A 23,432-nucleotide genomic window follows, 5' to 3' on the forward strand; every position below is an offset into this window, starting at 1 on the left:
TCGTAAATGACCCCACTAATAATGCCCAAAATGATACCAAACTTCTACTGTAGTACAAATAGGTTATGTACTCATAAAACGATGGATTGGAAAGTTTGTAAGTACACCAAAGGTTTATGTAAATAACACTTGCCTGCTGGCTTGTGCTCTCTGCTGTTGTTGTTGCTGCTGTAAGACGAGTGCTTAGGGCCGTCTACAAATTACAACACCGAAAAGAGATACAACAAAAATATTTTTTAATTAAACTTTTTTTTTTAAGTAAGTGCTGTAGTATAACTAGCAGGAGACAAGTAATAACTGAGGTAAGTTTGGAGACATTACCTTATTTAATCATTAAATTAATAAATATTTTTGTTGCATCTCTTTTCAGTGTAGTAATTTGTAGACGGCCCTCAGCACTCGTCTAACTGCAGGTAGCAGCAGCAGCAGCAGCAACAGCAGAGAGCAGAAGTCAGCAGGCAAGTGTTCATAAACTACTGGTGTACTTACAAACTTTCCAATCCATCGTTTTATGAGTACATAACCTATATGTACTACTGTAGACGTTTGGTATCATTTCGGGCATTATTAGTGGGGTCACCAGATACAAACGTGGGTCCATTAGCCCCTGCGCTAATATTCAGCTGATAACGCTGCTACGCTAACTCTCCCAATGTTAGACCCAGGGGGGGGTGATTGGCTCGAGGTCATGGTGCAAAGGACCCTAGGGCAAAATTACTCCGAACCATCACAACACGATTATTGACTTTTGGAAAGATGTAGCAATTGTTGAATAAAAAAAAAAAAAACAGTAAAACAATTCAACAAGTCAACAGTGAAAAAATGATTAGGGATGCACCGAATCCAGGATTCGCATTCGGATTCAACCGAATATTGGGTTTTTTGATGGAGTTGGGTATCTGCCAAACCTTAGAATTTTTTCGACCGAACCGAACCCTACGCTTGCACTACACGCGCTACGCTGGTCGACTTAATGACGCCGCCATCAATTACGGGAAGGTGTTTACGTAGATGGAGCGTAGTACTTTCAGTCAAAAGAAGGCCGTTCAAGTCGAGCTACATGTTCAATTTGCAATGCCGATTTGTCTTGTGGTGGCAAGGACCCTCAACAATACACAACATCGCAGCTGTTACAACATTTAGTATGAAACATCCGAAAGAATACCAGTTGTGCATGAAGGAATCTCCAGACAGCAGCCACAATGCAGCAACTTCAGGTACGGCAAAGGAAGGACATTCCGAGCCAAAAAACTGGTGTTAACCAGACAGCGCCCTCTCCCGGGCTGTCAGCCATTCTCTCAGCAAATGAGTCTCCCTACAGTGGGAGGGGAGCGACCGAACGGCCGGCTGCTGCTCGTTAGTTAACGTTAGCTTTCTAATTCAGCCACCCAACATGGCTTCATCATACACTGGTTAGCGAAAATTTGCCAAACAAAATTTTCACTCATCTGGCGATAGCCATGTGCTTTCCTACGATGTGAAAAGAGCGTGTGAATTCAACATGAAGTTGTTATTCATTCAACTATTTTAGAGGCTGTGGACGTTGTTTCCTTCATTAATGTGTCTACTGTGTTAATGGGCTGAGGATGGAATCTTAACCAGTGGATTCGGTATTCGGCCAAACCCCAAAAATCTGGATTCGGTGCATCTTTACATAAGATACAACATGCAAAAACCCATGAATGGAAAATAAATTGAGTGGATCTGATGCTACAGCCCACCTGCATACTGCGGCTGCTTACAACATTTTGTACGAGGATTACATATCAGCCCACTCCTCTTCACATCTTGACAAAACCACTCGGAGCCACGAGCCGGTCCTTTACAGGAAGCAGCAAAGGTGTCAAAAACGCTTCAGTAGATCCCTGCAGAATAGGTCTCTGTAGACTTCCTGTCGTCCTGTCACCACCGCAGTTGTGGATAAAATGTGATATTTTCTCCACAGGGAAGCTTTCCATTGATATCACACACACAGTTCTCATCTGGAGGATTGTGAGCTTTTGCTAGGACTGAGGAGCAGCTATCAAAGGCCCCGTTTACATGCACAGAGACACTGTACATGACGTCCATCATCGGCTCCAGTGTTCTGGGGACTAGGTAAGTATTATGTATATCTGTCACATGTTCATTTGGAGTATACTGTTGATTGGTTTATTTATTGCAACTGGGATTCTCAGTCAAAAGCTGGGAGCTGTAAAGGAGGATCAGCATGGAGAGAAGGGTTCTGGGGGTGGTTTTTTTCCCTTAGTGTAGCTAAATTCTCAACACAGTAAAAAACTAAAAAATATAGCACGAAGTAGAAGAGTGGATGAACCCAAATATCTTATTTTTAATGCTGCGGCTGGTGTCATTCTCTGAATTTGCTCCTGGCAGGTTCAATGAACAAAAGTTGCCCAAGTGTTGACCTTAATTTCCCAGAGCATGAGGAGAGGCGAGCTGCGGTACATTAGTCTATATCGACGACATTCCATTTACGGGATTATTCCGGTGGAGGTTCCGCCAGATGTCCCTCATTGTTACCTTCCTCTTTCTTTCTGTTGGCGTTCTAAACTCCGGTGGATTTGTGAGGACTATGGTTAACTGCTCCTCAGATCTCTGCAGGGTAAATCCAGACAGCTAGCTAGACTATCTGTCCAATCGGAGTTTTCTGTTGCACGACTAAAATAACTTTTGAACGTACACATGTTCCACCGAAACAAGTTCCTTCCCGAGGCTATTTTGCAGAGGCGTCCAACGCTTAGCGCCACCCAAGACGATTGTGATTGGTTTAAAGAAATGCCAAAAAACCAGAGCACTTTTTTCTCCCATCCCGGAATGCTGAGTGGTCAGCCAGACCCTCCTCCGCGGCACTGTGGAGGAAGGTCTGGCAATGCGAGACGAGCAGTAACTGGTTGCATGTTGCACTAGTAAAAAACTACAGCAAACCCAACTTCTATTTGTAAAGATCCTCTATGTGTTTGAGTTCAAACTCCGGTTACCTGGGAGGAAAATGCCAGGCTGGTGGTTGAACATTTTCTCTGCCATACCATGAAGCACTTTGGTGCATGCCACTTCATGGTGTGGTGTAAGACAAGAGGAGAGCAGAGAAAAAAAAAAAAATCAACCATCCTTCCTTCATCCATTGTTTAAAGCCATGGATGCATAATAAGAACTGGATACAGAGTTGGAGGCAGATCCCTGTTCATTCCTATGAGAGTTGCTCAGTGGAGCATAAAGCCTTTATGGAGCCCAAAAATGAGCCGGATGATCAACGCTGCTTCTGCACTGTTCCTGAGACCTCCGCCAACTGAGTCGGCTACTTCCGGTTTAGCGCTCTGCTAACTTCAACAGGGATTCAATGATTTAATTTTCTAGACTTTCCGAATGTTATCGGACTGAATAAATCAAATTATAATATTGAAATGCATCATTTTGCAGGGGTTGTGACGCAAAAAAAAAAAAAAAAAAAAAGCATCCACTGATTTACAGACCTCTCCTACCCTACCCTACTATGGGAAACAAGTAGAGGGCATCATGTGACGGGGGTTGCAATTCCACCATTGGCTGCAATATTCAATTTGCTTCAAAGCTCAGCAGGCATCCTGGAGGCCTGTTTAAACCTTCATTGTCTTTTTTGCCAAATTAGCTAAAATTACGGGTTAGACTTCATATGAAGTACATAAGAGTGACATGACACTGTCATGAACGTCTCATAAACAAAAACAAGTCATAAACGTTTATGACATAACGCTTCTGTCAGTAAGTGTCATTCAGTTTTTGTCATAACAAGTTATGGTTAGGGTTAAAAATTTGAGTTGGGGTAAGAGTCATGTGTCATGTTTCATGACAGTGTCATGTCACTCTTATGTAGATACCTTCACATAAAGTGTTACCAAATTATGATAAAGCATAAGTTGTCATATGTTTTCCTCTCAGACTAAAAAAAGGAAGTGAATTGTACAATAAGGAATACATCTAAATATTGAAAAAAAAAAAAACTCTTGAGAGGGGGTCACACCATTTCTCCCCATTTATTTGTCAATTTGACCCATTTTCAAAGTTTCGTATATCGGAAATATGGGTTTCTTTCAACTAAAATGCCCCAAAATAACTTGGATGCATGCATGTATGTTGTATGCAACCCATACAACATTCTTCACAGGTAAAATCAATGATTACCTCCATTTCATTTTGGTTGTTTTATTCAATTTCATAGCATTTGAAATAAACAAACATCCCTCTGATCTTAACTATTAGTCAAAATAATTCCTAATATTTGTTTTTTTTATAAACAAAAAAATTTGGTATGTCATTGAAATTAGGTTTATTGACCATTAATAAAAAAAAAAGAAAGTTCAAAAGAGGGACAAAAACGTTCAAAACGCCAAAGTTTTAGACCCAGACTGTGCAGTGAAGTCTGATGTGTAACAGCAATATAAATGGATACTGTAAAGTAAGATGTGCAACAGTAATACAAATCTGTAAGGGAGATGAGTTTTTTTAAACAGTACAGGAGGGAAGACACGGCAGACAAAACATCTACTGATTAGGAGAGCGAGCAAGTTTCCAAATTAAATCTTAAATCTCCTCTGCATTACCCTTTGCTCTCTGCCCACAGAAGGTTAAGCCTCAACACATATTAATTACACCGTGTGTAAGATACGGATTAATTAAATGCACATCATCGAAAGCCTCACCGTTGTAGTTGTTTGATTTTCAGTTGCGTTCAGTTTTTATGGGACAATTTAAAACAAGTGCTGATTTAAATTGGATTAAGCATTTTGCCTTCTCCGCTCCCGCACATCAGACCGATCACTCCCTCAGTTTCTCTTAGTTTTTGGGGGTTTGCCTGGATCAAGAGTGCTGACACAATCTATTAGTATTCTCACTAACCGACACCATCAGAGGGCAAATAAAAACAGATTAGAGCCTTTAATTCCACAGGACAGCTGAAGACATGAAAGGGGAGAGAGAGAGATGGGGGGGAATGACATGCAGCAAAGGGCCGCAGGTTGGAATCAAACCCGGGCCCGCTGCGTCGAGGAGTTAACCTCTACATACGGGCGCACGCTCCACCAACTGAGCCATCCGGGCACCCACAATTTTTATTTTTTTTACATTGCCCAGGCCCCGTGTACCTCCTCATCAACAATGGTGGCAGTCTGACGCCATGAAAGCCTTTGTCATCTTTGATATACTTGAGAACGACTGATCCATAATATAACCTAATCCAGTGGATAAAGCCGGCTTCACACTTGGGTGCGTGGCGTGAGCGTGTCAGCTGCGTGGCGTGTCCGTTTTTATTTCGGCTCCCGTGTTAACCGGTCGGAGCTTGCACACACTTGCCTGCGTGACACGCACGTCTCAGGCGCAGCTCGAGCGTGCATGCTAGAAATAGGACCGACGCCTATTTTTCAAGCGACACGCAAGCGTGTTGGAAGTGTTTCCAGGCAAAATAGAATAGGAAAAGATGTGTATATGTCACTTTGAAACAAATACATTTAATAAATGACATTTTGATGTTTGAAAGTCCCTAGGTTTTGACATAAATGCAGATAATGTAATTTAAAAAAATTATAATAATTATCGATTTTCAAATATTGCACCTGTCAATACACAACGAAATATTCTGTAGCCTATTTTGCCATCAATACTGCCGACGTTGTCTTTGCTGTAATCAAATCAGTGTATATTTATGTTTACATGAAGTATGCTACTGCATGAGTGCATTGAGCGCGTCAGACAGGTTTCTGGTGTGCAAAGAGATAGAAAAATCCACCCAGTCGCCACGCAACTGAACACGCAACAGAAACGCCACGCTCATGCCACACAGCCAAGTGTATACAGGTCATCTTTGATATACTTGAGAACGACGAATGAATTATAACCAAATTCAATTGCTCTAAGTTGAGGTTCTTGGCTCTCCACCCCTATAAAGAATTGCTGTGTGTTTCTACAACGGTCGAACGGTACACAGAAGTCACGGTTCGGTTCATACCTCGGTTCAGACATCACGGTTCGGTACGAGTTCGGTACGATGGAGGGAAAAGCAAAACAAAAATATAAATATATAATATAAAACCACCATCTCTTGTTCGCTGTAAAGACAAACTAAATCACCTGATTAATGCAACGTTATCACGACGTCTCCCCGGCCATTTTTCACCGCAGAAAGCTGCTCCCTGCCTGGCTAAAGCTAACATAGTTAGCCTGAAGAAACAAGGCGTCTGTCCCAACAAACGTTACGGTTCGGAGCCGCGACGCTGGAAACGTAACACTGATCTACAACAGCAGTCTTATCCCCCAATCTCTCGCCTGTACTACTGGAACTGACTGGGAATAAATCTTAAAGGTCCCATGGCTTGAAAATTTAACTTTATGAGGTTTTATTAACATTAATATGAGTTCCCATATGGCCTATGGTCCCCCAGTGGCTAGAAATATAGAAGTATCCTGCTCTGCCTTTGAGAAAATGAAAGCTCAGATGGGCCAATCAGGAATCTTCCCTTTATGACATCATAAGGGGAAAGGTTAACTCCTCCTTCTCTGCTTTGCCCGCCCAGAGAATTTGGCCCACCCATGAGAGAGAGAGAGAGAGACATCATGGCTTTCAAAGAAGCAAAGCATGGCAGTTGGTCAAGGTTGGTCACAACCCCCCCCCCCGCCCCCTCTCCTCAATAGCTACAGACACAGAAAAGGCACATCCTAAGGAAATCTCATTGTGGGACTGGCTCTAGTGGCTGTAATTCTGCATCAAGGCTGAATTTTGGGAAAGAGACTTCAGATACAGTATTAGGGGACCACTAAGGTCTATATAAAAGAGACTTCAGATACAGTATTAGGGGACCACTAAGGTCTATATAAAAGAGACTTCAGATACAGTATAAGGGGACCACTAAGGTATCCCAGGGTTAAATTCCTTTTAATTTCCTCTTCACAGTCTCCGTGAATTATTTTTCCATTTCCTTCACACTCATTTCTGTCTCGCTCTACTGTAAACACTTCTTCATATTTCATAAACATCTAGATTTAACCAAGTAACAGTCACTGAAAGCTATAAATGTATAAAAACAATGTTAAAGTCAAGAAAGCATGTGATAAAGCAACCTAACTGATTACTGACAAGCCAACGTTGTCATTAACTCACCGCTACTTTCTGTCCACCTGTTTTAATACTACATATTCTTCTATCTCTATATGTTGCTGCTTTCGGTTCTTATCTTTATTCCCCTGTTGTCACCCGTTTCTTTTATGGTTGCCACGACCTCATCTCCCCACAAGGATCAATAAAGTTTCATGTTCTCTTTCTTGTTTTCTCTTGCACTTTTTTTTCTACATCCTCTTATCCTTTCGCTCCCTCTTTTCTTGGCAGGTTTTCATATCTGCAACAGGGATCAAAGGTTAATAACTTTTCACGCTTCCTCCGCATATCGCCCACCTTCAGATAACAACGGAAATGATTGTTGTTTTTTTTGACATGACTGGGGATTGTATACGTGCACAGTCTGTAACCTGTGGGCAGCTTTCCTACTCTCCTTCCGCTCTACGCGTAACTCCTTTGTCCTTCGCCTCCTTCTTCAAATGATCTGCAACTGTTTCTCGTTTGGTGTGAACATAGTGATCAGAAAGCTTTAGCGTCATAAATATATAAGCTATGGTGAGTGGGAATGGGCTGCCGTCGCGCCACACGGCAAATTCATAGGTTAAATGGCAATCTCGGCCAATACGAGTGCAGTCGATTGCTTCGCAGGGCTTTGGGAACAGCCGGGAACACACCAATGACTGAGATTAGTGTAAGCAGAAGGTGTGAGGCCGACGGCGACGGTAGAAAAGAAAGGTGTGAGTGTGACATTAGTGAGGACAGAAAGGGAAGGGGCGAATAACCAGATGAATAGAAAGGGCCATGGATATGGTTTGCTACCTATCTTTTCTGCTATTTTCTCTTCTGCTAACAGAACGGTTTGTGCACACTGGGACACTTTTTGGCTCAGAATAGCTGTCTAAATGTGAATATAAATGATCTTGTAATGATTTCAGGTAATTTAACGGCGTAAAACTAAAGTGTAACTTAATTTCCTTTCTAACAATGTATCGTTTTAACCATTTACATCTTGTAATTTACTTTACAAGAGCCAGCTTAAGGAAGCTAACACCGGTGAATTAGCCATCCGCCACCTGTTATGGAAAAACTTCACTAACACATACGTGAAGGTTCGGGAGACTTTGATGAATTACACAGAAGCATTAAATGAACACCAATTCGGGGGCGATCGCTCAGGAAAAGCCGCGGCGAAAAGACAAGGGAATTGCACCAGACCGGTTGTGTCTGGATAGGACCAATAGCTGCGAACGGCGTCCCAACATGGACACAGTTACGCTAATTCTGCTAAGTCACCTCTTTCAAAAGTGATGTAATATGCGGCCCATTATGAGGACAGTGAGGAATGTGTTGGTCTTCTTGGCCTGAATTCAAATTTTGTATTGTTGCAGTTCTCTTTGATGATGAACTGCAGGCAAATGTTACGATAAATCAAACAACAAGGCCGACAAGAGCGACTAGAGGGAAGTTTAGAGTCGGAGATTAAGATGGGAGAAAGCAAAGTGAGCACAATAAAACTAAAAGAGGGACAACAGCGAAGGACAGAGGGATGAGAGCAGGCAGGGGCCCGTTACCGGTTTCAAGGTATACTGCGGTTTCAAAAAGGTTTCTAAAATGTTCCTTCATTCCTGCAATATGAGCTGTTTTTCATGAGTCGTTAAGGACAGGAAGTGCAGTTTAGAAATCCCTCTCACTGCCGCAGTGTGCAGTTTGTTTAGTGTTGTCCTCGGGTCAAAATTGACCAGTTTTAAAATTGTCTATATAAAAAAATACGGGTTTCTTTCAACTAAATTGCCCAAAAATAACATTGATAGTTCCATACACGAAACAGGCTGTAATTATGCATCAATGTACGTTCCTCTGATCTTAACTATTAGCTAAAATAATTGATAATATCAGGAGTTTGTAACAAAAAAATTAGGCATCATTTAATATGAATTAGGTTTATTGACCATATAACTCTAAAAAAATAAGTGTAAAACTAGCGGTGATGAGTTGGAATGAAGTTGGCCAAGAAGATGTAACACAGAATTGGGTGATAATTTATACTTTATGCTTCATAAAACTGGGCAAGACAGACCGGGTCAGGCGCCCGGGTAGCTGACCTGGTAGATCAGGCGCCCGGGTAGCTGACCTGGTAGATCAGGCGCCCGGGTAGCTGACCTGGTAGATCAGGAGCCCATATATAGAGGTTAACTCCTCGACGCAGCGGCCGCAGGTTCGACTCCGCCCTGCGGCCCTTTGCTGCATGTCATTCCCCCCTCTCTCACCCCTTTCATAAAGGCCTAAAATGCCCAAAAAATAATAAAACAAAAACTAAATTTTGACCATGGTTGATGGAAAGACAACAAGGGTTAAAAATGAAATATATTGTGTGAAATTCCGTGAAAACTGTGATATTTTTGCTGAGGGTCATCATGCCGTCAGAATCTTATACCGGCCCAAGCCTAGATGGGAGAAGAAGAAAGAATACCAGAAGATGGCTTGGAAAAAAAAAAAAAGAAAAGAGGGGTGACGTTGGGACAGGAACAGAGGGAAGATGGAGGTAATTGAGGCAAGAAGAAGAGGAGGAGGATGGAGTGTTAGGGGGGGTGCAGGGTGAGGATGGAGAGGGAAGATGAGAGGAAGGTGAGAGAGCAGAGGAGATTGTGAGACAGCGAGAGTTGAAACAAGAGCGGAGATTGAAAGGAGAGAATGAAGAGGGAAAAAAAAAAGAAAAAAGAAGAGCTTAAGGCAACGCTCGCTGAATGTCTGATCTCACCACAGCCCACAGTGGTCAGGTTGGCTTGCAGTGTCAGGGCTTCTTCTCTAATGATTAGAAAAGTGTTTGTTCTGCACACAGTGCAAGCCAAAAGAAAACAGTTTTCAAAGAAACTATTTGCACTTCCAACAACTCTTCTGGAAAACATCACAGATATGAAAGAAAGGCAAATCCCACACTCTGCTCTCGCTACGGAATCACCATTTATCAAAGAAACTAACGTTATGGCTCCTTCCTCCGTCCAGAGGTAGCCTGGCTCCGCCCTCCTACGTACTTACGCTCAATTTTCATTTCCCTTCAGTTCTACGTCGGGGTTCGCGGTACAGTCTTGGGTTTTCTCCTCCCAAAATTTTTGGCAGTCCAATCAGCGAACCGAGGGAGCAGCTGAGAACGATGACGTTGAGGCCGTGCGCTAGAGTTGCGGCGGAGAAAGACGCGAGCGAAGCCATTCGGTCCGTTGTGGAAAAGGCTGCCGTATATCCAGAAGTTAAAGCCAGAGCAAGAACAATCTTTGCTGAGTTTTGTTGGGGGGCCATGATGTTGTGGCCCTCCTCCCCACGGGGTTCGGGGAACAGTTCGATTTTCCAGCTCGCATTCAGAATTGCGTTGCTGCTGCATTTCTCCATCATGCCTGCAGCCTGCAGCAGGAGGATGTGTTAGGAGGAAGTATGGCAGCTTGATGATAAGTAAAAAGGGTCAAAATAGTAGCCTGTTAGGCACCACGTGAAGCCGAGTGAAGTGAAAATAAATGAATAAATGGCGGCATGCGATTAAAAAAAATTGCTTCTTATGCAAGTAAGCAATTAAACTGGGAACGTTGGGTGTATGGGCGGCCAGATACTTACATGTAATTAGTTTACTTTGCAAATAACTCTGACAGCATTTCCTTTTGTATGCTTTTTTTCCCTGTGATAAAGGTCTTAAATTGCATTCATTATGGTCCTTAAAAAGTCTTACATTTGACCTGGTGAAACCTGCAGAAACCCTGTATAACTGTCTCCGTAACATGCAACATGTCGTGAACATTTCCCACTTTGTGCCGGATGATACTGAATTTAGCCTCCCGCTGTGCGTTTCCGTCAATCGGCGCGGTTCCAATCTCTGCGCCATAATATTCTCGTGTAGAGTGAAGATTGCAGGACACTTAAAAAAAATAAAAAATAAAAAACTGTCCGTACAAGGTAGAGCTGTGGGACAAACGACGCCGAAATTGAGTTTCTGAGAGTCTAATGTGAGTCCATCAAAGTTTTCGTGATGTGAAAACTTTCTCAGCTCCTCAGCTCTCGCAGGAAACGAGCCGCTTCCCATCTCATTTCCCCCCCGGTGAGAAATCCATGAACCTCCCCAACCCCCCTCCTCACTGCCGTTTTCCATTGCTTTTCTTGCGCCACGTCGCAAAAATTCACCGTCCTCCTCATTGCTTCATCTTTATTCCTTTTATCTGTGCTCGGAATTGGTCCGGACATAAATCATAAAAAGGTGCGCTAATAAATTCACCGGGCGGCGTTTTTTTTTTTTTTTTTTTTTTTTTTCACTTTTACAAAAGGCGTCCGTGGGATGCGAGGACACATCCTGTTGACAAGGCATTACCTCGCAGATGGATAGGACGCTCACGCTTTCAAAAAAGTGTGTGCAAGAGCAAGAGGCTCAAATCTTATTTACAGACTTCGAGTGTGTGTGTGTGTGTTTGGGGTTAATATCATATCCCGAAAATGGGATTTGAGTCCTCGATTGCTACCTGCCAAGGGGTTAGGAGAGATTAGAGTAAGATTAGATTTTAGCCATGCTCCAACGAGCTCGCTTCCCCCCTTCATTTATTTTTTTCTTTCTTTTTCTGACATAATTGGATAGTTTGTGCCATATTTCATTCTCAATTGGCGGGTTGTCAACGAAAGATGCACAAACACAGGGGAAGAGCGAAAAAAGGGGGGAAAAGAAAAACACATCGCCTTCGACTCTTGACTGTCAAATTATACGGACAATCACATGATGAGGGGCTTTGGAGAGGAACTGGCAAACTGACGGGACTTTTTTTTTTTTTTTTTTTCTCCACTTTTTTTGGGGATTATTTGAAATGATGGCTCCTGAGAGGAGAAGCAGCCGAGATTGATGAATCACAGCGCATCTCAGCGCACACGCCACTGAAATACTGTTATTAGATATTTGTCCTTCTCTCTCCAACCCCTTCATTTCCTTCACGCTCGTCTCTGCGGCGTTTCCTCCCTGTCACATAAAGCTTCTTTTTCCTTCTCCGTATTATCTCTCTATCCCTCTTGTCTTTGGTTCTTCTTTTAGTTTCGTACTTCTCGTCTTTCTCCCTGTCTCATTCTGACAAAAAAAAAAAAAAAAAAAACAGTAAGTCCTCTATTCTCTTCTTTCTTTTTTTGCCACTCCGCCTATACTCTGTCTGTTCAAGCTCTCTTTCTTCATCTTCTTCTTCTTACTCCTGCCTTCTGTTCTTCAACGTTTCCACTTTGCTCTTTTGTCATTTCCTTTCCCCATCTCTTTGTAGCTTTTCTTATTTCCCCCTCACAGTCTCTCTCTCTCTCTCTCTCTCTCTCTCTCTCTCTCTCAATTCAGATCGAATCAAACAATTCTCCAAAGAACATTTGGGTCTGGGGTCCGCATCCTGGATGATGGCAGTGTTAAGCACCGCCTCTGGCAGTCAGTAGGGATGAAACAGAACACGCGTGTGAATAGTCACGTATTTGAATCACCAAGCAGTCGACATATCATAATAAGTATGCTGACAAACATGGCTTTCATTTTTCTGATTTCTTCTCACTCATTCACTGTCACACAGCACTGTGGCTCTCTCTCCTCGTCTTCTTTTTTTCTCCTTTCTCTCATTTTCTGTCCTGTTCTGACCATCTCTCTCTCTCTCTCTCTCTCTCTCCAATGTCACGATGTCTCTCTCTCTGCTCTGATTGAATGTCATCACATCTGACAGCACAGGCAGGAGAAAGATGATAAACAAGACGTTTACACCAAGGAGTCATCCTTGGCTGTCCGCACACACGCACGCACGCACACGCACACACACACACACACACACACACACACACACACACACACTGACTGACACCTGTCAGGGAGCTGATAAACTGGGACACCTTTCTGCCTTAAAGTGAAAGTCCACCCACAATCTTGTGATCATCAAAGCCTCTGTTTGAAAGGTGGCTGTAACTTGCCCCCCCATGGCACACGCATATGGTAGATTTTTTTGGACCACTTTGGGGCAGAAGAACTGAACATTTATCTGACAGACACACAGCCCTGACGACCCAGTCTCATGGCAGTTCGTGAAAGAACTTTAAGCGCAGCGCTGTGCGCCAATTTTGAGCGGTGCTGGGCAGGAAGTTAACAGTGGTAGTTTTTTGTTTTTTTTAGAGCTTGGCCGCTGTAACCTAGCCTGGCTCCGCCCTCCTACGTACTGCTGCTCAATTTTCATTTTCCTTCAGTACATCATCTGGGTTTGCGGTATATTCTTGGGTTTTCTCCGGCCAAATCTTTACCGGTCCAATCAGCGAACAGAGGGAGTGGCTGAGAACGATGACGTTGAGGTCGTGCGCTAGTTTGTGTTGTAGTTCCCTAATGGTGGCGGAGAAAGATGCGAGCGAAGCCATTCGCTCCGTTGTGGCAACGCTGCCGAATATCCAGAAGTTAAAGCAGCAAGAACAATCTTTGCTGAGTTTTGTTGGGGGGCCATGATGTCGTGGCCCTCCTCCCCACGGGGTTTGGCAACAGTTAGTTTTTCCAGCTCGCTCCGTTAGTGGTGAAGGAGTTGGTTAAGGCTAACGCTAGCGATGCTAAAGCCGACGTCACGACCAAACATTAGCGATTGGTTATGGCAGATAATACCCGCCTTCAAGGAAGTTAACACTTGTCAATGGAGAGTTTGCCGATTTTCTGTTTGGCCGTACATGCAGATGAATGTCTCCAGTACCTGGAGGGCTGTGTTTATCCGCCGGTAAAACTCCCGTTGAAGGACTCGCTTCAGAAGGGTTGAAAATCAACAACTTTTCCTTTTTAGCGTTTAGCTTAGCACGTCCGCCATAGCAACAATAAACACCACTGGCTCTAGCCGTTTGTTGCTTCCTGTTTGGTGCTGGAGGGAGCTCACCCATTGGTTGTTGACAATGTTCACATGATTTAACTGATTTAACTTACTACCAAGACTTAAACTTGCGTTAATATCTAACACGTTTGATTTTGTCGGGAAAAAGACTGACTTGGACTGAGTTTTGTGACGATTGAGATTGAGCCCCAACTCCAGCAGGACTCTTTTTTTTTTTTTTTTTCTTTCAAAGCACAGTACCATCCCCTGAAGAATAACCCACTTCTCAGCTGTCCATATGTATGATCAGTATGGTCCAAATAGTCAGTGTTTCACCCAAATATGTCCAAACAGACAGCTTCCTTTTCACCTCTTCCCATCTATCTCAGATCATCTTTTTCCCTTCCCTTTCCTCTAGTGTCTGTCTGAAAATAATTTCTCTTTTAAGCCAAATCTTGCTCTGGATCCTCTCTGCTTCTCTTTAGTCCTCTCTCTTATCTTATATCTCTCTCTGTCTCTCTCTCTCGTTCATTTCCCCCCCTTGATACAGTATATGTTGTTAGATTTTTGTTGATTGCAATGAACAACTGAGTGTTGATTTGGACATGGAGAGGGATTTGGAAGGAAAAGGAAGACAGGGAGAAGGATGAGGCATCAAAGCATCGAGATGGACCCATTGATCTGAAGATTACTTTACACAGCACTGATTCAGGCTCCTTCAGACTGACATTAATGGACTGGAGTGCTAATTGCCCATGGAAAAGTGCTCTTTCCACCTCTTTGTAGATTTCTACATTTAAATCCGGCCTCTTTACTGGGTTGGCACTTTTTTTCTCCCTCCCTAGGTATCGCGATGACCATTAAAAAAAACAATGTATTATTGTGCAGCCCCATTTACTATGTCTTATTACCCACTGTTTGGCACTCCTGTGTATGCATTTGTTGTGTGCTCTGATAAGAAGAGACGCTGACTCACCTTAGCTCCTTGAAAGGCTCGGCCCTGACGTGAGGCGTCTCCACCGATTTGCTGAACACGGCTCCTTCGGCCCCTGAAATCACAGAACACAACATCAGCCGGGGGGGCCGCCGTCGATTGAAACTACAAACCGCTCCTGTCCGATCAATGGACATAATCTCTGAGACTCGGCCGATCTATACGGCTGCAGTCGGCGCACAGCGGCCCTCCGCTCGCCTCCCTGATAAGACCGACTCACGCACATGTTTGATAGGGGAAGAATACTTGGATGGAATACATGATGAGGGCAGTTTCTAAAAACCTTCCTTCTTTCATCATAAAGGGAAAAATAAGCGTAGATTAAAAGCTGCAGAAAAACATGAACTCAAAAAAACAAATGCTCTGTTTACTGTGACAGGCCAGTGTTTTGCTGTCCGGAAGGCGGGGATTTCAATCTGGCATTTTTATTTATGACCTCCTGAGGACATTTTGGAAACCCTTCTGACCCCGTTTTGGTTTGGAATCTGCGTGGTTGTGTTGCCGTCTCAACGGCCGACACTGACGCCAACGTTTCTCCGACCTGATTGGGTCATGGCGTCTCGTTCTCTGAGACTAACGCTACTAACGTTTCCACTGCAAGTACCAGCAACGGGCGTGAATGTTCGGGAGATGTTTTGGTTTTGCCGTGTTAGTTTAAACAGAGATTAGTTCTTTTACTGGAGCTAAAAACACTTGTGTGCATGGAGATCGCTTTTGGCTCAAAACGTAGCAGTGTTAATGTAACCTTAAGCTGCAGACACACCGACCAGCCGACTGACCCTCTGTAGAAAAGGCAGTCGGACTGATCGGTCTCCCCGAGTTGGTCAAAAAAGTGCCTCGGAACACACCGAAGCAACGAGACGTAATACGTCTCCATAACAGCAGGCGGCGCTAATATGTATTATCGCCCACAAATGAAAACCGGTAGCTGATTGGACGCGTCACGTGGGTCTGGTTTCTCCGGAAATTCAAAGCCAGACTGTCATGGTGGCTCTCTCAAAATATGATCTCATATTGTACTAAAATAGTTCACCAAAGCGTGTTTCTGAATACATTTTAAGCGAGAAATAGGCCGTGCAGTTGCTGAATCTGTCTTCATTTCAGATCGACAAAGGTCAGTTTAGAAGATTTTCGTCACATTTTGAGAGACTCTAGTCACACTCATCCCGCTCCCCATTTCCAGGTTAGCACTCCACCAATCAGATGGGTCATTTGAGTCTGACTGCCGGCAGTGCCCGCCCCACCGATTATAGGTCATTATATGTCAAATCGGCCAAAATAAAGGCTGACTGCCCCTCGGACGGACAATGGCACGGGACACACCAAACAGACTCGAGTCACCGACCTCGCTTCAACCCACCTTGATACATTAGCCTTCATGTAAAGGGCTGCACCTCCTTTATGCTGCATTTTAAATTGAATTTGTATACTGTAACTCATGTTTATTCTTATTTATTTATCCATATGTATCGCGCCTGTGTGTGAAGCACTTTGTAACTGTGTTTTCAACAGTGCTATATGAATAAAGTTTTACTTCCTTACTATATTTACATGTTCTTAAGTACTTTGAAATCCTGCGTTCCTAAATCACCTGACGTACGACTCCCATTCCATCGCTTGCTTGTGATGAAGTACAAGGTAACAGCATTAGAAAATAACAAAGTAATACTTGTTAAAACGGTTGGCCCCCACCCCGAGGCTCTGATCGACTGTAGTGCAAATACAGCAGCGACGCTTGAGTAAACTGAAGCGTTCGGGTACATCAAATCAACAAGGCATTGGGTGCAGATCAATGGCCATGACTAAATGTGTCTCAAAGCCTTTGAGGCACTGCCGGGAAAACACTTCTCACTCTGTGACACACATCTGCATTAGATGGGAGAGGAAAATGTTCCAACCTGATCAATGTAATATTTTGTTGGCTTTTAGCCCCAATCCCCAGTGATGAAGTCAGAATCAGAACACTTTATTGATCCCCTCAGGGATTGTTCAGTTGCAGTTGCTCACAGTCAAATTTAAGGTAAGAAAGAGTGAGAAAAAAGCTAGTCAATAAGCCTATAAAGTAACATAAAGCAACATAGCTACAGCTAGAGATAAAAACGTGTGTATATATATATATATGTGCATACATACAGTATGTATATATATATATATATATATATATATATATATATATTTAAGCATCTCTGGGACCGATGGAAGGGGCTGGGTGGGCATAGAAAGCTGTGCATAACTGTAGAATGAATGTTTGTCTGGGATGTCTTGTTAAATACTATAATATTAATAATAATAATAATAATAATATATATACCATGGTCTGGGTGAATACTTGATTCTGATTGGCTGCAGAGTGTCCATAAAAAAGTGTTACAGGACACCTACAAAAGGAGTTCCAGTGAAACGGATGCGCTACATTAAAACAAAAAGGAAATGGGAATCTGTCCTTTCCAATACTGTGTTGTGCTTCGGTGCCTCGTCCTCTTAACAACCACAGGATGGCGCCAACACACACGCTGCAAGCTGCGCCGGACGGTTCACGCCTCGCCGTCGTCCATTAATACCTGACAATGGACGCCTCGTCGGGCATTAACCCTTACGTGAAGTGAGATTAGGTTAAAAAGTTGAGATTGTTTCTAAAACAAGATTCGAAAATCTATTGTAGTCCGGTGTGAACATAAATGAAGTACAGTGTCAACATAAATGCAGTACGGACATAAAGAAGTACAGGTCTTGCCCAAACAATGGGGAATATTTGGAAAGCCATCACAAAGTGCAGCAACAGTTATATTAGTAATTTTAACGGTGCAACCACAATAAATATGAACATCCTTCTTTTATTTAAGTCGTAAATGTTGAAGCCACTTGGACAGATTTAGTCGGGGCGCGACAACTTTGATAAGTTATATTTTAGCATAGTATTTTTCAGTTAAACAGGCGATTAATGGCTGAGTTTCCTTAATGTCTGGAGATATTTACAACGTCCTCGTTGCTCCAGGGACCTCTTCATAACGCAGCTCAAGCTGTCGAAAACGTCAGGGAAATAAAATATCTTTATGCAGAGTGGAGATTTGGCTCGCTCATGTGGGGATGGATAAGCCTCCCCTTAATGACTGCTACAGGTCGGAGCCACTTCCCTTCCCCTCTTTTTTGTTTACCTTTTGTACTGTAAATATACATTCAAAAATGTCCAAGTAAAACATACATGCTATGGTATTGAATATTTGGTAACTACGGAGTAATTTCACCAGAGCCGGCCCTCACCAATTTGGGGCCCTAGGCAAGATTTCAGCTGTTTTTGTCGCTTTATGGATGTATTGTCTTTTTTCTATCTTATTTAAGCTTTATTTGACATTATTCGCGGGTTGTTTTTTTTTACGTTTTTGGCGGGTTTTTGACGTTTTCGTCGCTTATTGACTTTTGGTCTTTTTTTTATTGTTGTTTTTTTTTACATTTTTGTTGTTTCTGAACCTCGGGGTCAATAACATATGTGTACCGAGTCAACTGCTCTCTGGAATATGTTCACGCAGTATACAATCATGACCAGTCGAACGACGAACGCCGTGTTTGAGCTATGTTACTGGTTACTGGTTGCACAGCGTTCGTCGTACGACCTGGTCGTGACCGTTTTCCCAAGATGGCGCCTGTCTTTCTAAACTATCTTTTTAATAAACTGTCTGTACACTTACAAAGTTCTCAATGCTTCGGTTTACATGTACGGACCCTCATTATGCTACCGTAAAAGCGTGGTGCTATTTTGAGTAGAAATAGCGATTTCTTTTTACTTTACCCGTGCCCCGACGACTGGCATTATAAGCTAATTAGCGGTTTGCGCTAGCTTGTTTCAAGCTAGAGACACATTCGATTAGCATGAAAACATATCCCAGAAGAACGGTCGACATTTTAGTCCTATCCATTGACATTTTTGTCACTTTTCTCGGCTTTTTTTAAAACAGTTTTGACACTTGATTCAAAATTTTTGACCCTTTTTTTTCAACATTTCTTTCTTCTCTTGACATATCCGGACTGACGCCGTCCCTAGCATTTGCCTACTATACCACGGGCCGGCCCGGAATTTCCCCAATCCAAAACTTCTCAGCTTTTCTTAGAAGCCAAACAAAACTGCGGGCTTACCAAAAAAAAGAAACCTAATCTCTATTTCTAGCAGCTCATGAAAAGCTGCGCGCTGACATTTAAATACCTGCTCAGTCAGTTAGTTTGAGCAAAGAGAGGGGGGGGTGTAAAGAGAAGTGGAAGCCTCGGTGCGTGTCACTGCCTCTTTCCTGCAGTAAAGTGAGTGAAGATAAAACAGAAGCCTAACATTAGAAATCCCAGTTCTCAGTCGGAATAAAAAGAACAAAGAGCTCTTCCCTTTGCTCCTGGCGGTCACTTTGTCTGAAATCGCTAGTTTAAAAAGGAGAAAACCGGTGTCATTTAATGTTAATCATACCACCATTTTATATCACCCACACATAAAAGTTCAAACACGCTTATGTATTCACCACAGCCAGTGTGTAGATATTCTTTTAGTATTTTAGTATTTAATAATAACTTTAATATTCCTCTACACAGAAACACCTCAGGGATAATTTATAATCATAAAGGATTATCTCAGAGCCATTAGTGAGGAATTCAGCTCCATTTCTGAGAATTTCTTTTTTGGTATTTGTGGTTTCAAATACTATTCATGAATCTCAACAACTGTTTCTGTGTAAAAGATGCCACACAGGGCTGCAACATTTCCAAAAGGACTGATTTGTGACCGCAGTCAGAAACCAAACAAAGCACTATGCTGCTGAATTGATCCAAAATGGATCCTGAATCCATACGGGAATTCAATTTGCTGAAATTAGTTCAACAAAGTGTCTCCTCAAACTTCACTCTGATAATAAATCCTAACTTCTCAACTTCTCCCTGCCCCTGTTGAACACAAACAACATTATCTGAGTTGCTTATTTGCTGCTTGTATGTTGCCGATGATGTCGTTTCTTTTTCTTTTTGTATTACTTATAAGTTTTACTTTGTATTTTTCTTAACATGCACAATACATTAGGGTTTTGACTCCAAACTTCGTAATTCAATTATAATTCGATTCGATTTGAATACTTAAAAAAATTATGATATTCGAATGAATATTAGGCAGCCCTTCATATTCAAACCTGTTATGGGCATTATTTTTTCTAAATGTGTTTGCTTGTTAACCTTTTCAATTCAGATACTGAGGCTTTTTCACACCTGGTGAAGTTACTGTAACTCAATGGGACTTTTCCTGGTTAAAGGTCCAGTGTGTGGGAATATCTCCCATCTAGCGTTGAGATCATATATCGCAATCAACTCTCTCGCACCACGCAGTTCAAAGTATGTATTACAGCTACGGTAGCCTTCACGCTTCAAAATGCCGGTCTCTTGCTCTTTCAAATATCCCTTTTCTTTTTCTGGGTGAAGAAGGAGAAGACTCCTGTTCCTAAAATTTAGATTTTGAATACGTGTGGTCCTCCATGTTTCCTTCTTCAAACTTGCCGAGGCCGGGAAGCTACGATACCCATTAGCAGCATTAGCAGCACCTGTGAGTTTATCACGTGACAGCGAAAAACGTGAAAGGCGGAGCAGTGTGTCCTGTATGTCCCTCACCGGCTAACGTATTTCAAGATGGTGCATGAATATGGAGCGTCTACCCCAGTTCATGCGAATGCAAATGTAAAAATTTCAAGCCAAAAGGAATACTTGGACTTGATGGTGGTGGTAAATATTCATGAAAAAGGACAAGATTCTAGCACAGATTTTAACTAACTAACTAAAAAACGATACACACTGGACCTTTAAATAAAGGTTGAATAAAAAAAAATTGTATACTTCCAGGACACAAACATCAATTTCCTTGTTGAAAGTCTTGCATTTTCTCTTTAACTTCTTCGGGGACACAAACTACACTCCCCCACTCGCGAGTGGCTAATTTTGGACCCTGCTTATAACTTAATGTTTCAAATTGAAAATATATTGATCACAATTTTGTAATGAAAGCAAATTCAAGGGATCCTTATCAACATTTTTAGGGTTTACGTAAAGAAAAAAAGTTTTAAAACTCTCATATGCATATCCGTATCAGTCAGGCGTTGTGCGTTAGATATTGATGGAGAGTTTGAAGACATTTGCTCACGCTAAATGTCACAGATTATTGACATTGTGACAGTGCAGATGTTTCCATTGTGGCCCTGTGGTCTTTATTTGTATGCAGCCGAGTGGGACGACTCCATCGGCGTGCACCTCTGGGAATGAAAGTTGATCTATCTGATTTTCTGATCACAGGCTCCACATGAATACTGGCCAGACAGCAGCAATATGTCACACCACTGACATGTTCATGGACCAGTGGGGGAGAGGGGGAGGGGTGGAGGGGGCGAGAAAATAAATGATGCCATTAAAGATTAACGTGTCTGTGTGAGCAGCTGTGTGTCCATGTGTCACTGTAAGCGTGTGTGTGTCCAGTGTGTGTGTGTGTCCATCCATTTGTGTTCGTGTAAATGTGAATGTGTGTATCAGTGTGTGTGTGTGTGTGTTTATGTGTGTGTGCATGTGTGCATCAGTGTGTGTATCAGTGGGTGTGTGTGTCAGTCTGTATGTGTATATCAGTGTGTGTGTCCATGTGTGTCTGTGTAAATGTGAATGTGTGTATCAGTCTGTGTGTGTGTGTCTCTGTGTGTGTGTGTGTGTGTGCGCGTGCATGTGTTTATGTGTGTATCAGTGTGTGCATCAGTGAGTGTGTGTGTCAGTGTGTATGCGTATATCAGTGTGTGTGTGTGTGCGTGTGTCCATGTGTGTCTGTGTAAATGTGAATGTGTGTGTGTGTGTGTCTCTCTCTCTCTCTGTGTGTGAATGTAAATGTGTGTGTATGTGTGTGTGTGTGTGTGTGTGTGTGTGTGTGTGTGTGTGTGTGTGTGTAGGAGGCAGTCATCAGACCAGGGGTAGATATCATCAGTTGTGGCCTGAAGTATCTCTAAGGTGATGAAATACAGAGGCACACACAAGGCATAGAAGAAGAAACTCCCTCCAGGAATAATTTCAATGATTGGTGACGGTTGTGACTCGCCGACAACATGAGCAACAATAACCAAAATCCTGCATTTATCTTGATGTATTTCGGTGCATAATGCTGCACTGTTTCGCACCCATTTCTGTCAACAACAATGGCAGCATGGTTATAGTAAATAGTTTAGAAAGACCGTGCAACGTGCAACGTGAGATGAACTGTCACTTCAAATCTCCCACGGTCCGCGGTTTCCCAATCGGACGAAAGGAATTACGTTTGTGAAATGTAATTACATGCAAATGCATGAATTATATCGGTTTATTAAAATATATGCACAGCGTTCGTCGTTCGACTGGTCGTGGCTGTTTTTCCCAACTTCCTACTTCTACTCCGCTACATTTCAGAGAGAAATATTGTACTTTTTACTCAACTACATTCATCTGCTACAGCTTTAGTTACTCGTTACTTTACACATGCACACAAAACACGTTTATAAAATCTGATGTTTTATTATAACTTAAACTAGCCAACAATATGACGGCCTACAAGTCCAGCTGAGATGATGAGACCATTAAACACACAACTGGTTGGATCCTTTACACTTTCTACAATGGGAGGATTTTTCTGCATTGAGTACTTTACTTTTAATATTTTCAGTACATTTCCTTGTTAAAACTTCCATACTTTAACTAAAGTAATATTTTGAAGGACTTTTACTAGTAATAGAGTATTTTAATAGTTTGGTATTAGTACTATTACTTAAATAAAGGATCTGAATACTTCTTCCACCACTGCTATACAGAGTGCTGCATTTAATGCATGCAGTCCTAGACATTCGGGTACACAGACACACATATTTGGTTAGATGACACATGAATATTAATGTCACATTCCCACTTGGTAAGCATGTGCAGTCACAGCTCAGTGTTACTGTATGTACGTTTCACGAATGCATGATAAAAACAAGACGCACTAATAGACAAAGTCCTGCTGGATGTAATTAACCGGCAGAGGCGTGCGCATCTCTGAATTTAATCCCGTTTAATCCACAGACGTAAATGACGACTGTTCAGCATGATTACAAGCACATGGGACCTGTAGCATTCACAGTTGACAGCTGGGTAAAAAAAAAAAATGAAATACTGCATGCGGAACCTCGATGAGTGTGTGATGCTGTTGGAATGTCTAACCATGAAACTACGAGCACTGACTGGACGTCTAACTGCATGAAGGACTTTCGTCCTGTCAAGAGTAAATCCCACTCTAAAGCGGTTAGATAAAGCCGACTTGTGATGTTTTGGTGTGTTCTGGAGTAATTCTGTGAAAAAGGGTTGTAATTTACTATCATGGTTTACCATCATCACCCACTTTCCCCTTCGATCTGATGCTTGCCTACATTTCCCAGAATGACATTGAGACATCTGAGAGAAAAAAAAGCTTGTTGTCTGTATTTGCAGACACAAAAAAAATTGAATAAGTAAATTATTCTTAAACAGGTTTACCGTGCCGGAGTGATTT

The 23,432-nt window shown here is 42.4% G+C and overlaps 1 protein-coding gene across 5 annotated transcripts in view; it reads right to left on the minus strand.

Moving 5' to 3' along the window:
- The window catches only part of sgcd (sarcoglycan, delta (dystrophin-associated glycoprotein)), a 323,072-nt gene that overhangs the window by 12,435 nt on the left and 287,205 nt on the right, over positions 1 to 23,432 (minus strand). For all 5 annotated transcript variants that reach the window (XM_028595713.1, XM_028595709.1, XM_028595711.1 and 2 more), the window contains one exon: positions 14,873 to 14,945. In XM_028595713.1, the coding sequence (XP_028451514.1) occupies positions 14,873 to 14,945 (73 nt within the window). The remainder of the gene's footprint in view (positions 1 to 14,872; positions 14,946 to 23,432) is intronic.

Source organism: Perca flavescens, chromosome 13 (genome assembly GCF_004354835.1).
Source record: "Perca flavescens isolate YP-PL-M2 chromosome 13, PFLA_1.0, whole genome shotgun sequence".
NCBI lineage: Eukaryota > Metazoa > Chordata > Actinopteri > Perciformes > Percidae > Perca > Perca flavescens.